This window comes from Sorex fumeus, unplaced genomic scaffold (genome assembly GCF_029834395.1).
Source record: "Sorex fumeus unplaced genomic scaffold, SorFum_2.1 ptg000019l, whole genome shotgun sequence".
Lineage (NCBI taxonomy): Eukaryota > Metazoa > Chordata > Mammalia > Eulipotyphla > Soricidae > Sorex > Sorex fumeus.
Genome location: NW_026606076.1, coordinates 41,931,569 through 41,947,899, shown reverse-complemented (window position 1 = coordinate 41,947,899; position 16,331 = coordinate 41,931,569). Strand labels below are relative to the sequence as shown.

Sequence of the window (16,331 nt, the reverse complement as noted above, 5' to 3'; positions counted from 1 at the left end):
TGGCTCTGTGCTCACTCCGATTGGGGCTCAGGGGACCCTCAGGGATTGCCGGGGATAAGGGGGAGCATCTTTCCAGACCTGAGCATCTTAACTTAATAAGAAAACAAGCCACCACAGACTGGAGAGTGAATGCTCCGAGTCTAGTCCTGTGCTAAAAAAAGTTAGAATGCTTATAGAGCCAGCAATAGCACAGTGGTAGGTAGGGCATTTGCCTTGCATGCAACTGACCCAACTGACCCGGGTTCGATTCTTCTACCCCTCTCAGAGAGCCCGGCAAGCTACTAAGAGTATCTTGCCCGCACGGCAAAGCTTGGCAAGCTCCCCGTGGCGTCTTCCATATGCCAAACACAGTAACAACAAGTCTTACAATGGAGACGTTACTGGGCCCACTCGAGCAAATCGATGAACAATGGGAGGACAGTGCAGTGCTATAGTGCTTACGGAGCCAGACTGGCCACAGGGGCTGAGGGCGAGAAATGGGCTTGGAGAGAAAGGCCGGGCATGAAGAAAGAATCACTCTGACCAGAGGAAGGGCTGTGGGCAGGGACAGCTGTGTGCCAGGAACCAAATCTGGGCCGTGGTACTGCGAGACTCTGACCAAGCCAGAGTGCAGCCACGACAAGGCGGCAGAAGTGAGAAAAATCAGGTGCGCTTCAAGTTCAGTTATGGGAACTGAAACAGATACAGTTTCCTGGCAATGAAACGATGTGTAACTGGCCAACCTGAACCCACCTAGACAGTTCCTGGGCTCAGCAAGTTTCTGAGCTGGGATCAATCAATTCCCACAATGTCCCAGCAATTGCCTTTTGTTAACCCTAAAAGAATGAGTATGTTACCATATGTAACCATCACTGTCATTGTCCTCCCATTGTTCATCATCGATTTGCTCCAGAGGGCCCAGTAAATTCTCCATAGTGAGATTTGTTGTTACTGTGTTTGGGGGAGCTTGCCAGGCTTTGCCTTGCGGGCGAGATACTCTCGGTAGCTTGCCGGGCTCTCCAAGAGGAGCAGAGGAATCGAACTTGGGTTGGCCAGGTTGGCCGTGTGCAAGGCAAACGCCCTACCCAATGTGCTCTGCTCGTGGAAACTATTGTTTAACTGTTGCCTGACCACGGTTACCCCTAGACCCTTTGCCAAAACTTACCTTTGTTTGGTAACTAAGTAAGATTTCTTTCGGAAACAGTAAGGTATGGACTGCTTATGTCATCAAACCCTCTATAAACAGCATTGCTGCCTGAAGTCGGGGTCACTAATCAAGAGACCACTCTGTGGGGTGAGATAGTTGACCCCAGTTAACTGGAATAAAACTCCTCCTGCTTTTGCATTATTGTGTTCGTGTCTCGGTTCATCCTGCCGCTTGGGAACCTATAGTCCCAGGCTTAAGAGGATACAGAGGTAAAACAGAACTCACAGTTAAGCTGAAGCCCAACACAAAACTCCCTTTTCGCCTACAAGGTTTGCTTGGGACAGAATGGCGGCCAACGGATGAAACAGTGACCTTCCCAGAATCAAAGATCACCTTGTCCCCAGTGCAGGAGACAGGGCTGGTGTCTTCCTGCCCACCTGGACAGGAAGCCCCCAGCCTGCGTTCCATGCGTCCTCACTTCTGTCCCCTGCAGGTAGCCAGCCAGACCTAGCACGCTGGGCCCACTGGTCTCAGACCCCTTCTCCCCCTTTCCCCCCAAAGACAACTTAAAATCCCCCTTAGTCTCCCAGGATGCGGAGACTCTGCCCCAGCCTCATCAGAAATTCTCAGAGTCCAACCGGGCGGTTGCCCCAAGAAACTTCTCCTACTTCCTTTGCTTTATTTGCCTCTATCACTCTGTCTGTGCCGGACGGGGTTCTCAAATCGATCCTCTCCCTCTTCACAATGCTCAGAAGTGGTTACAGTGACACATGGAGGGCGGGGGGGAAGCGATTTGGGAATTCAAGTCACCTTCATCTCCCCGACAATCTCCCAAGAGCTTATTGGGGGGGGTCCGCTATGCCTGAGGGTCAGAGCCCCCAACTTTCGGAGAATGGATGGAGCGAGAATACAGCCTAGAACACTCGGTCTCAGTGTCCGGCTTGATGGGAGGGGAGAATAATAAAACTTTCTGGGGCTGGAGTGATAGCACTGTGTTTGCCCTGCACGCGGGTTCCATGCCCAGCATCCCCAGATGGTCCCCCTGAGCCCAGCCAGGAAGTGAGCTCAGAGCTCGGAGTGCAGAGCCAGGAGGAAACCCTGAGCACTGCCAGATGCGGCCTCTAAACAAAAAAGAACTGCTCTAGGGGCCAGAGAGGTAGCACAGTGGGCAGGGCCTTGGCCTTGCATGTGGGTAGGGCACTTGCCTGGCATGCAGACAACCTGGATTTGATACCCAGCATCCCACAGGGCCCCTGCCCCCCCCCCCCCCCCCCGATCCCAGCAAGGAGTGATCCCTGAGTGCAGAGCCAGGAGGAAGCCCTGAGCATCACCAGATGCTGCCTCCAAACAAAGAAGAACTCTAGGGGCCAGAGAGGTAGCATAGTGGGCAGGACGCTTGCCTTAGACACAGCCAATGTGGTGGGTTTGATCCCCAGCAGTCTATAGGGTCCCCTGAGCCTTGACAAGAATAATTCCTGAGCTCACAGTCAGATGTGATTTGCCATTCCAAAAAATAAAAAAAGGATTTCTTTGTGTCAACCTCTCCATCATCCATTTATCTTCTGAACAGATGATGCTATGGGCACCTGCTAGAAACCAGGCCCTCGAAGTTGCTTTTACAATTTTTTTTCTTTTTGGGTGACGTCCAGCAATGTACCGGGGTTACTCCTGGCTTGGTACTCAGGAATTACTCCTGGTGGTGCTGGGGGGACCCTATGGGATGCTGGGAATCTGAACCCGGGTTGGCCATGTGCACAGCAAACGCCCTCCCTGCTGTGCTATCGCTCTAGCCCCTGATTTTACAATTGGAATAGCGACAGAAAACATCCGCCTTCACGCACTTGAAGGGTAAACGTGGTGAAGAACTAAAGGAAGTGCATCCAGGGAGAGGCCCAGCAGGTCACTACAGAGAGAAGACCCCCCAATTCTGAGCGGGGAGGGCCCCCCAAGACCACAGAGATGACGCCTTGTGTCCCCCCCCAGCCCCCACTGAAGGCCCCTCTGGGTTCCTCCTGACCACCTGGCGTGGAGGGAGGAGGGAGGGAGACCTGCAAGAGTGTCTGAGCAATCTGCCCCCCGCCGGGAGGGTAATGGCACCCCACAGTTGCAGAGGAAGGGAGCCCCTCAGTCCAGGAGGGCATGACAGCTTTGAAGCTTTTTTTTTTCAGGCCTTGGAGGAAGGAAGTGGCAGGAGCAGATGGGGGTGCTGGGCCTTCCCGGGGAGAAGGTAATTGCCGCGGTAATTGGGGGAGAGCACAGACAGTGTCCACGCACTGATGGATGGACAGAGAGGAGGTGAGGACAACGGGAGCACCCCAGGGGCCATGGAAGCGGGAACCAGACAACGCCTGTCATAGTGGTGGGTAAGCAGAGGGCAGGCTGATGGTGGCCGTGCAGAGGGGACAAGGTGCTGAGCCGGTGACTTTTTCTTTTCTTTTTTGGCTTTTTGGGTCATGCCTGGTGATGCTCAGGGGTTCCTCCTGGCTCTGCACTCAGGAATCACTCCTGGCGGTGCTTGGGGGACCCTATGGGATGCTGGGGATCGAACCCAGGTTGGCCGCATGCATGGCAAACGCCCTCCCTGCTGTGCTATCACTCTAGCCCCTGAGCCAGTGACTCTTCTCCCCTCGCCCGCCACGTCCACACCCTTGAGCTTGAGCACCAAGGGCCACGGGGTCCTGGTGTCCACTTCCTCAGGCAATAGGACAAACTGGTCCTGTAACTCCTCACCTCCCTAATGCCTCTGGGGCTGGGGCGGGCAGGGCCCTTTGCTTCAGGGATGGGTAAGTGGCAGCCCACTGACGTGGGGATGCTGAGGAGGGGTCTTGAGGGTTTCTGGGAGGAAGGGATGATGGCGGGGTGCAGAGGGGGCCCGTGACCCTCCTCACTCCAGATTCAGAATGTCTCCCCTGGAGGTCAGAGGCCATGTTCTGTGGGCTATGCAGATGTGTAGAGAAATCAAGATGCTTAAAAGATTCATCAGAGACGCCTGCAGAGAGAGGGTGGATTGGGGGCTGATGGCCCTAGCTCCCCCTGGAGGGCCCCTGATCTCTGCTACCTCTCTCCATGAAAAGTGCTCTGAGGTAAACCCACTCGAGAGATTTCCCCTGACCCCCCACCCTCCCCCCGAGACCCCCCTGGATAGGCGGCAGCTGTCCCGGGAAGATTAGCAGAGGCGGGCAGATGCCTGGAAGTGTTGATCCTTGTTCTTAGCAAGATTGTTGGCTGAGGATAATAAATAAGGCCGGGGATGGAGAACGGGGCTCCCAGCAGGCGAGGCTGTGACCCTCCCCCCAGACCCCCCGGCTTTTCTCGCTTATGTCTGTCTGGTTTCCTGCCTCCCACCCCTGCCCACGTCTCCTCTGGGGAGGGGTCCGCTGGGTGGTGGGGAAGCTTCGGGGCTCAGCGGGCCAGGGGACACCGTTTACCCTGATCTTTTCTCTGCACCAGACTCAGCAGATAGGAACTTTGCTCACGAAGACAAACAATGTGTGTGTGTGTGTGTGTGTGCACGCACACACATGCATGCATGCTTATGTGTGTATAAGTGAGTGTGTGTGCTTGTATGAGTCTCTGTGCGAGTTCGTCTGCGTGTTTTGTGTGTGTGCGCTTGTGTATGTCCATGTGAATTTCTCTTTGTGCTTGTGTGAGTTCGTGTGTGCTTGTGTATGTGAGTGTCTGTATCTGTGTTTTTGTGTGTATGTACTTGTGTGTGTGCATGCTTGTGTGTGTGTATAAGTGTGTGCTTCTGTGTGTTTGTGTCTCTGTGTGAATTTGTGTGTGTGTTTTGTGTGTTCTTGTGTGTGTCTGTGTGTGCGCTTGTGTGAATATGTGTGAATTTGTGTGTGCACTTGTGTGTATGTTAGTGTGTGAATCTGTATTTGTGTGTCTGTGTACGTGCTTCTGTGTGTCTATGTCTCTGTGTGTGCACTTGTGTGTGTCTGTATGAATTTGTGTGTGTGTGCTTGTGTGTGCTTGTGTGTATGTATGTCTGTGTCAGTGTGTGCTTGTATCTGTGTCTGTGTGTGTTTACTTGTGTGTATCTGTGTCTGTGTATGTGCGCTTGTGTGTGTCTGTGTGTGTGCGCTTGTGTGTATGTGAGTGTGTCCGTGTGTTTGTGTCTGTGCTTGTGTGTATGTGTGTCTCAGTGTGTTTGTGTGCTTGTGTCTGTGTGTGTGCTTGTGTCTGTGTGTTTGTGTGTGGTTTTGTGTGTATTGCTTGTGTGCGTGCTTGTATGTCTGTGTGTTTGTGTGTGTTTTTGTGTGTATTGCTTGTGTGTGTGCTTGTATGTATGTGTGTCCATGCTTGTATGTATGTGTCTGTGTGTATGTGCATGTGTGTGTGTGTGTGCGCGCGCGCGCATGTGCCCTGCCTTGTGCCATCTCCATGCGCCATGGCCAGGTTGACCAGGTCTGAGACGCCTTGAGTGAGCCATGAAGCCCAGAGATAAGTCGCAGGCAGCTGCTGGATGGCGGGAAAGCAGGTCCCTGAGATGGCGGGGTCTCTCTTAGGTGGGGGGGGGCCTGTGTCCAGCCCCAGCAGGGTCTCTCCCCTACTGATGCGTCACCTATCACCTGCCCACCCTGCACCCGCTTCTCAACTACCAGATCACCGTGGAGAGCTTTGGGGAAAGGAGGAAAAACAAAAGGATCCAGAAGCTTATGGAACCACCCAGTCCCCCCACGTCCTGGGGAAAATAAAAAAAAAAAGTTCCTGCCAAGCTCAAATGTCTATAAATCTTCTGCCGATGTAAACGGCATGAGATCTAATTAAAAAATGTTTTTCGATTGATCATCATGTAACTCAGATAATGAGTAGCAGAGGATGGCAGCTAGAGGATGTATTTAAAGCCCAGAGTATAAATAGACCGCGCGAACTGACTGTTCATTTCAGAAGCGCACTCCGTCTCTCCGTGCCCGGGAACATCGCTCGGTGACGTGGGTCGTTAAAAGTCACCGAGACCTTTCCTCTCCCCTCCCCCACGGGGGTCTGAGGCCCTGCCTAGCTGCTGCTGGGGCTGGAGACCCCATCCCTGCCCAGCCTCTTCAGAACCATCCGCCTTTAGCTTCCGTAGCTGTTGGTTTCTTTCCATTTTTTTCCCCTTTAGATTTTAGATCATCCCCAGCAGTGCTCAGGGATCATTCCTATGGTGCTCAGGGGACCCTCTGGGATGCCAGGGATTGAACCAGAGTTGTCCGTGTGCCAGTCACATACCCTTCCTGCTGGATTATGGCACCAACCCTTGGGTTTTTGGGGCTTTTTAAAAATTTCATCTACAGTCGCTCTAGTTCTGTTACTTCTGATGGTTGTTTTCTCATTTCTGCTCCTGTACTTTCTTGTAGCTAAACCACTGTTGGTGTTTTGTTGTTGTTGTTGTGTTGGGGCCATACCTGGTGGTGCTCAGGGATCACTCCTGGTGGGTTTGGGGGACCACATAGGGTGCTGGGGATGGAATCCAGGTCGGCCACATGCAAGGCAAGCACCCTACCCACTGGGCCATCTCTCTGGCTCTGGAAATGCTCATTTCTGCAGCGTGGGGGTGTGTTCACCAAGGTGGGGTGGTGTTTATTGGGGTGCTTCCTCTCTGCATGCTTACAAAGCAAAGCAAATGCTCCTCCCTCTGCAGGGAGCGACTTAGGACTCTTGCTCCGAGGAGGGAGCACCCGTGAACCACAGCCGCAGATCCCCTCCCCGCCCCACCCCATCCCTGCCCCCAGCCTTCAGGGACAGAAACCTCTGAAGGCCCCAGGACTCTGCCTCAGCTGGCCAGGGATGGGCACAGCACTGCAATGGGGCCGGCACTGAACTGGGACCCCGGGATTAACCCAGAGTGTGCGCAGACACCCCTGAACGTCCTGCCCTTCACACAGCCAATGTCTGAGGGGACCTGAGAAGCCCCCGGGAAGGCCTGGGCAGCACCACGGGCCATAGGCACACACACACTCACATATACACTCACACACACATACTCATATACACACACACACTCACACACTCATATACACACACATACTCATCCACACTCACACTCATACTCATATAACACACATACACACACATACTCATATGTACACCATACACTCACACACACTCATATACACATACACACTCACACTCATGCACAAATTCACACTCATATATACATGCACACTCACATACACACACTTATATACACACTCACACTAATACACACTCATACACTCATATACACACTCACACATACTCGTGAACACAGATTCACCCACACATACACATTCACACACACAAACACACACTGACAAACATATACTCACATGCACACACAACACTCAATACTCACAACACTCACATATACAGTCTCACATACATATACATACACACATACATACACATACTCACATTCTCATACACACATTCTCATATACACACACTCACACTCTCTCATGCACATAAAATGTCACATACACACACATACACACTCTCACCTACATTCATAAACACATACACATTCACACACGCATACACACACTCATGCATATTTTCATAGATACACAGACATACTGGTATTCCAAATACTCACTCTCGCATATACCCTCTCATGCACACACCTTCACACTCACACAACTCACATATACAGACACATTCTCACAGTCACACACTCTCACATACACATACTCACACAAATACACACTTGGTCCCGCTCACACACAGAGCTGAGGGAGGGGGTGCCAGCTCGGGAGGTTGCGTGGTGAGCCAGCTCCGGGGTCACATGGCCGGCCGTCCCAAGTCTGGGCCATCGGCCTCGATGCCCCCGACACACCCCACTGCCCTTCCCTCTGTCCCACACTCGAGTCGTGTCCCCTTACCTAAAACCCGCAACCGCTCAGCGCCGACTACCACCTCATCGTCGTCAGCAGAGAAGAGCAACTTCCCAGACACGGTTTTCACTTCAAACTTTTGGCCATAAGCTTCCACAGCTTTGGGACCTGGGAGAGAGGGAGAGAGAGGGAGAGAGGACGTCACCTTCCTGCCTCTGAGGATAGCGCTCTGCCACAAAGCACACTCTGGCTCTGTGGCACTGACCTTTAAGGCCGGTGGCTGGTATTCGACCTTAAAGGTGACCATCGGGTCAGAGGCGGGTCCCTTCAGTAATAATGCTGGTGGTCAGGAGTTTATTTTTATCTACACCTGGCAGTGCTCAGGGCTGACTCCTGGCTCTGTGCTCAGGAAGACTCTGGGGTGCCGGGGATCGAACCCGGGTCAGCTGCGTACAAGGCAAGCAAGTGCCCGCCCCGCTGCCTATCACTTCAGCCCCTATATTGTTCTTAAAAACTTTTGTTTTGTTTGTTTGGGGTCACACCTGGTGTATGAGAGTCAGAGCTTCCTCCTGACTCGGCATTCAGGGATCACTCCCGGTGGGCTAGGAGGACCTTAAAGGGTGCTGGGGATCAAACCTGGGTTGGCGGTGTACAAGGCAAGTTTCCGCTGTACCATCACTCTGGCCCGAGGCCAGGGGATTTCAAGGGTTTCATGCATGTCCTGCCTGCAAACCAGGACTTAAGTAAGATGCCCCATGGGGAGCTATTGCATCACCAGGGCATGCTGGCTTGGGGATGAAAGGTCACAGCAAACCCAGCGGCCACTGCTGGCCGGTTTCCTCTGGCCAGTCCTAGGGACAGGCACAGGCTTCTCTAAGGGCAGCTGAGGCCCATGCCCTTGGCCCACTGACTGTGCTATTTCGGTTCTGTTCTGGCAGAGAAGGCTGTGGCTGAGTGTACCCAGCCCGGGCACCTGGTGACTCTTTCACATCAGAATTTCAGTCAGTTCAAACAAATCAGTGCCAAAGGTTTGCCACAGGAGAGCACCAGCTGAGTTCAAATCGGGTATGTGTGTGTGTGTGTGTGGGGGGGGTGTTTCAAGTGGTACCCCAACCTCAGACGAAGATGAATGATAGAAAAATCGATTCATCTGTGATGAATAAAGCAGAATACTGTGGTGTTTTAGGTTCTCTGGAAACAGATTTGTGATCCAGATTCCCAAAGCAGATACTTAAGTGAGTGTGAGAAGGATGCCCTGAGTGACGAGAGGGGACCACCCCCTCCCCCCAACACAGACACAGGGACACACAGAGAGACAGATACTCAGAGACACACAGGAACACACATAAAGACACACCCACAGACACACACCACAGACAAACACACACGCACACCAGGACACATACACCGTCACACACTGACACACACAGAGCAAAGCACATAGACACACACAAACACACATAGATACATAAACAGAGACACAAAGAGACACACACACAGACACAGATACACACACAGGAACACACATACATAGATATACACACACAGGGACACACAGGTAGAAAGAGACACACAGATACAGATATACACAGACATATACACAGATAGACACAAACAGACACAGAGACACACACATATATAGACACACACTGACACACACAGGGACACGTACAGAGACACACAGATACAGACACACACATACACACAGACATGCACACAGACACACACAGATACAGGCACAGACCCCAGCCAAACTGCTTTGCACTAACACATCGGAATGAGTTGGGGTACTGAGCATCTCAGGAAAGCTGCCTCCGCCTGAAACTGATGGGCCCCTTGGCAGGGCTCCATCCTGAAAAGTCTCGAGGGTCGAGTCCAGACTCGGGTCTCTTCCCCAGACTGCCCCGAGATCCGGGCTGGGGTTTCTTCTTTCCCAGGACGGTGAAATCAGGGAGCAATAGGGTCCTGGGTGCCTGCCTGGGACATACCTGGAGGTAAGAGGGGCGAGTCCCAAGAGCCGGGAGGGGGGACCCCCAGTTGGGCAGTGCAGGGAGGAGAAGGACAGAGCTTAGGGTCAACCACGGCACACGATCTGGGGCAGGGTTCATGGGAGTGAGGGTTTGTGGGGGACAGACACATCAGGTCAAGGAGGCGACTTCCTGACTGATCTCTGGGTCACCCTTATCTAGAAGCAACAGAAGCCACAGGGTGGAGACCACCATAGCAGAGGCCACAGGGCAGAGATCATGGGGTGGAGACCACCATAGCAGAGGCCACGGGGCAGAGACCAGCCCAGTAGAGACCACCAGGGCAGAGACCACCTTAGCACTGAAGTGCTGAGGGGCAGAGACCTGCCCCGGCCCCCGTGGTCTGGCTCATGCTCCTGCTTTCGTCTGTGCTGACGGGGTCCTCTGTCCTGCCTCCATTTGTCACAGCCACCAGGCGGCCTAGTCTGGGAGATGATTGGTGGCCAACAGATCCCCCAGGCTGGGCTGATCACACCACGCCACTCTCGACACTGCCACCTGCCGCCTGCCCCACTGCCTGAGGGAGGAGAATCAGGAGGCAAGAATGAAGTCTCAACCACGCACCGGAAGCAACAGCTGGGGCAAATCCTGCATCTTCCTGAACCTCAGGTGACGGCCCTGTGATCTTGTACTAACCCCCTCAGTCTGTCTGCCACCCAGGAGGGTTACAAGCATCCGAGTGCACTAGTCGAGGGCTGGATAAATAGCACAGTGGGTAGAGTGTGTGTCTTGCATGCAGCCAACCTGGGTTCGATTCCCAGCATCCCATAGGGTTCCCTGAGCACCGCCAGGAGTAATTCCTGAGTGCATGAGCCAGGAGCAACCCCTATGCATCACTGGGTATGACCCAAAAAGCAACAAAACAAAACAAAGTGCACTGTTCTACTCCTGCAGAATCTATTCCTGCAGGCAGAAAGAGCTCTGGGTATGGGGGACACCTCTGGCATTCAGCCTGGCCACGTTCATGACCTCCTCCCACATTTCTTCCTCTTTTCTTTTTTTTCGGGGGGGGGGGGCACACCTGATAGCGCTCAGGACTTATTCCCGGCTCTGTGCTTGGGGATCGCTCCTGGCAGGCTTGGGAGACCTTATGGGATTCCCGGAACTGAATCCAGGTCAGATGCATTCAAAGCAAGTGGCCTATGGGGCTGGAGCAATAGCACAGTGGGTAGGGTATTTGCCTTGCACATGGCCAACCTGGGCTCGATTCCCAGCATCCCATATGGTCCCCTGAGCACCGCCAGGAGTAATTCCTGAGTGCAAAGCCAGGAGTAACCCCTGAGCATCACTAGGTGTGACCCAAAATGCCAAAAACAAAAACAAAAAGCAAGTGCCCTACTCCCCCCCCCCCACCCCCCACTATCTCTTTAGCCTCATGACCTCTGTCATTTCTTTGTAATTTCCTTCTGATTTTTGGGTCACACTTAGCGATGTCAAGTCTCAGTCAAGGTCACCATGCAGTCTAAGGGCAACTCTGGGCTGGCACTGCGCAGTCAGGTTGATTTCAGAGAAGAACAGGGAGGCAGATTAGTCTTTAAAGAGGCAGAGACATGAGGAGCAGCTGCGAGATGACTTTTCGGAGGAAAAGAGAAGCCACAAGCTGGAGGAAAGGACCAGGGGGATTTTGTCCACACGGGGAGGGGATGCAGGGGTGGTATTTGCACAGGGCGAGCACTGTAGTGGGGCTTTACCACTTTTCAGAGGGTTTTCTTTCTGCATTGACTTCCCCAGGGAAGGCTGGGGACTGGGGATGGAGAGCTGTGAATGAAGGGAGAGAAGGAGGAAGGATGGTTGGGGGCGGGTGGGTGTGTGGCTGGATGGGTGGATGGGTAGATGGATGGATGAATGATGGTTAGTGATGGGTGGATGGATAGATGGATAGATGGGCAGATGGATGGACAGGTGCGTGGATGGGTGAGTGGGTGGGCGGATATGGATGGATGGATGGATGGATTGGTTGATGGATGGATGGATGGATGGGTGGATGGATGGGTGGATGGATGGATGGGTGGATGGATAGATGGTTGGTGAATGAATGATGGATGGGTGATGAATGGTTAAATGGATGGGTGAGGGGATGAGTGATGTGGTAGATTGGTAGACAGAAGGGAAGGTGGGTATGTGGAAATAGAGGGAGATGGATAGATAAGTAGAATCACAGACGAGTTAGTGGGTAGAGAGATAAAAGGTAGAGGAAAGAATAGGTGAGTGGGTGTATGACGGATGGGTGGATGGGTGGGTGGATGGACGAATGGGTGGGTGGATAGATGGGTAGATGGATGGATGGATGGATAAATGGGTGGATGGACTAATGGGTGGACGAACAGATGGGTGGATGTATGGATGGGTGGATGGGTAGATGGATGGATGGTTGGATGGACAGATGGGTGGGTGGATGGATGGGTGGATGGATAGATAGGTGGATGGGTGGGTGAATGGATAGATGGGTGATGGATGGTTAAATGGGCGGGTGAGGGGATGTGTGGTGGGTAGGTGGAAATAGAGGGATATGGATGGGTAAGTAGAAGGACAGAAGGGTTAGTGGGTAGAGGGATAAAAGGTAGGTGATGAAAGGATAGGTGAATGGATGAATGGATGGATGGATGGATGGATGGGGGATGAATGAATAGATGGATAGGTGGGTGGGTGGGTAGATGGGTAGGTGGATGGATGGATAGGTGGCTGAGTAGACAGAAGGAGAGGGGGGTCAGCAGAAGGAGAGGTGAGTGGACGGAGGAGGGGGGGACTGATGGGAGAGGGGTGTGGACAGAGAAGTGGGTGGAGGGAAGTATAGGGGATGATGGAAGGAGGAGCGGATGAGTGGATGGCCATACGCTGGTTGGGTAGGTGAACCATCAGTTGAATGGGTAACCTCAATATGGACACAGGGAAACCAGGATCCCTCACGGGACAGAGTTGAGTCTGTGGACACTGATGCTTCAGACCTGGGCCCCAGAGTGAAGCTCCTACCCGGTGAGACAGATCAGGTGCCCCAAATAAGCCTATCCATGAGCCTGGGGGCCTAGAACTGGGGGTGCACTGGAGGAGGGTGAGAACCCCAAAACCACAAGTGTGACCAAGTGCCCTCTCCTTCCCAGGGGCACCCCAAATCCAAGACAGACCACGGCCAGGGCAGAGCCAGGAGGCTGGGGACCCCCTGCAGCGAGCAACTCAGCACAGAGCCCGCCCACCCTGCCCTGTGCCCGAGGAGCCAGTGGGGCAGACGCACATCCTCCCATCCCCTGTCCTTCCATCTCCTGTCTTTCTGGCCCTTTCACCCAGAGTTGCCACCTCCAGGGACAAGATTCCCAAGGAAGGTGAAACAAATGGGGAACGAGGTTTTTGCCTGTTCTTCTCCGCATGGGAAACATCAGTCCCAGCCTGACACCACCTCCGGCTCACTCGGGCGCTGGGGTGCTAACTGGTCTGCATGGGAAACAACGCCCCCCCAGTGTGTGGGCTAGAGCCTGAGGCGCTCACTTCACCTGGACTCACCAGCAGTGCTCAGTGATCCCGGTGCAGGGCCGAAGTCCAGCCCAGTGAGGCCAAACTCCCTTCAACACCTTTTTGTTTGGGGGGGGTCACACCCAGAAATGCTCAGGGGTTACTTCTGGCTCTGTATTCATGAATTACTCCTGGGAGTGCTTGGGGGACCCTATGGGATGCCAGGGATTGAACCCAGGTCGGCTGCATGCAATGTGCAAGGCAAACACCCTCCCCACTGTACTATCACTCTGGCTCCCCACCTTATTTTTATATCATTATTATTATTGATTTGCACCTAGAGCTGCTCAAGGCTTTCTCCTGGATCTGTGCTCGTGGATCACTCCTGGTGGTGCTCAGGGAACCAGATGGGATGCAGGGATCGAACCTGGGTTGACCGTGTGCAAGGCAAATGCCCTTCCCACTGTACTATCGCTCGGACTCCCAATGCCCTCTTTAGAGCCCGGGAAAGGGGGTGAGAGGGGGTATCAGGACACCTAGTTTGCAGGTGCAAAGATCCCAGGTTGATCCCCACCAGCAGGGTTAGCCCTGGCGCTCCCTGAACACTAGAGCTGGGATGCTCTAGTGGGCCCGACTCCAGGAGGATGGGGCAGCATTGTGGGTACCCACTGGCCTCTCGGGCAGAATATCCACAGCAGTGAGTGGCAGGTACCCTGGTTCTCTGAGCACTTCTTGGATGTCCCTCCCAGTCGAAACTCTTTTTGCTATTTTAGGGCCAGACTTGGCAGTGCTCGGGGATCACTCCCAGCAGCCTTCGGGGACAAAACCTGCATGTGACATACCCTACCCGCTGTACTGTCACTCTGGCCCCCAAAGCTCACGTCCAGTGGTGGGGAAGGGATGGGGGGCTATGCTCTGTAGGAAAGTGACTTGCTGGCTTCCCTCGAATCATGCCAGAGGAAGTCGCTGCCCATGTGTGTGTAGGGGGCTCGCTCAGGAGAAGCCCTATCTCTGCCCCCCAAGGAAGCTGGAGGAGGCTCCATGAGTGGGTTGGACCGCCTGGTATGTGGGAGAGCCTGGAAGTCCAGCTGGCCTGTCCTCTTGAGGCTAGACACCGGGACATGGCCACTGCCATTCACCCTTTACTTCTGGGTCCCATGCTGTAAGATGTGCATACACACACACACATGCACACATGCACACGCACATGCACACACAGACCCTGCACTTCCTGCACATATATGCATATGCACACACAAAGACCCTGAACTTCCGGCATGCATGAGTATGCACACACACACACACACATACACACTGCACCCTCAGCCCTGCACTTTGATGCTCATGCACACATGCGTGAGTGCACACACACACACACATATACACACACTATCTTCAGTCCTACACTTCTGGTCTAGCACACACACACAAGCACACATATGCATGCGCACGCACACACACTCTTTATCTTCAGTCCTACACTTCTGGCTAGCACACACACACAAGCACACGCACATGCATGTGCACGCACACACACACACACACACAACCTTCAGCCCTGCATTTCCAGCCCACATGCATGCATGCACGCACACACACACTCTCTCTTTTTCAGCCCTGCATTTCCTGTGTGGCACCGGAAGCAGCCGTTCCCAGGTGTGGCTTTCTCACCTGTGATGAGCTGCGTGAGCACTCGAGTTTGCTCGTTGAGGATGTTCACGGTGACGTTACGGGCCGACTTGAAGTACAGAGCGTTCCCCTGTGAGGAGAACAGAAGAGAGGCATGGGTCGATGGCTCGGCCCAGTGCCAGGCTCCAACTCGGCCGCATCCAGAGTCTTCCTCACCCCACAAACGTGTTCGTCCCTCGCCTGCAGCAGACTCCCCCGAGAGTCACGAGTCATGGGTACTACGTGGATTCCACACAGACACACACACACACCAGGACACATATAGTGGGGATTCCTTACACACACACATAGACATACACATGTGGATTCCTGACACACACAGAATACTCAGAAGGGTAGACACTTACCAGGACACACACTTCACATGGATTCCATACACAGAAACACACCTATGAACACACACACCAGGACACACATGTGGATTCTTCACACACAGACACACACCAGGAAAGAATGTGGATTCCTTACACACAGATATACTCACATGAGCACACACACTAGCACACACCACGTCACATAGATTCCATACACAGGCACACACAACCAGCAAAGATTCAGTGTGGATTCCTTACATACACATGAACATATACACATTCTCCATGTAGATCCCTTAGGCACAGAGATAAACTCATATGTGCATACACACATTGGGACACACACTTTACATGGAGTTCTTACACATAGACACACACAGACATCCATCCATCATACACACCAGCACAGATCGAAATGTGGATTCCTTACACACACGAACACACACACACACACTTCACTTGGATTCCTTACACACACATACCAAGAAATGCTTGTGGATTCCTCACACATAGACACACGCACGAGGCCAGAATTACTGTGGATTCCTTACACACACGTGCACACAGACACACATCCGAGGATGACACTCCTGTGTCTCTCCTGGCCTACACACAACCGCGGGGTTGATCCATGATCTCACCACACTCAAGTCCTCATTCTGCAACTTGGGGTTCCGGCCTAGACGGGTCCCAGCGCTGAAGATGGGGTGGGCTTGGGAAACATCTCTAAAGTCTGGTTAATAATCAATGTCTTTAAGGACTTAAGAAAATGAAGTGTAGACCTTTTTTTTTTAAATTTACATTTCTGGTGGTGTGAGCATCTATCTCTAGGAGGGAAAAATGGGTTGGGTTCAACAGCTGAAGTCTAAGAGCTGCCCGGGCCTCCAGGAGAGCAAAGCGCCCAGACCCGGCCCCTGGGGACACCCCCAGCCTG

At 53.2% G+C, this 16,331-nt stretch overlaps 1 protein-coding gene across 3 annotated transcripts in view; it reads right to left on the bottom strand.

Moving 5' to 3' along the window:
* SGCD (sarcoglycan delta) overlaps window positions 1–16,331 on the bottom strand; it is a 248,886-nt gene that overhangs the window by 12,999 nt on the left and 219,556 nt on the right. For 2 of the 3 annotated variants that reach the window (XM_056113070.1, XM_056113071.1), the window contains 2 exons: window positions 15,066–15,153; window positions 7,972–8,091 (listed from right to left, as the gene is read on the bottom strand). In XM_056113070.1, the coding sequence (XP_055969045.1) occupies window positions 7,972–8,091; window positions 15,066–15,153 (208 nt within the window). The remainder of the gene's footprint in view (window positions 1–7,971; window positions 8,092–15,065; window positions 15,154–16,331) is intronic. The other variant, XM_056113072.1, reaches the window with a different exon arrangement.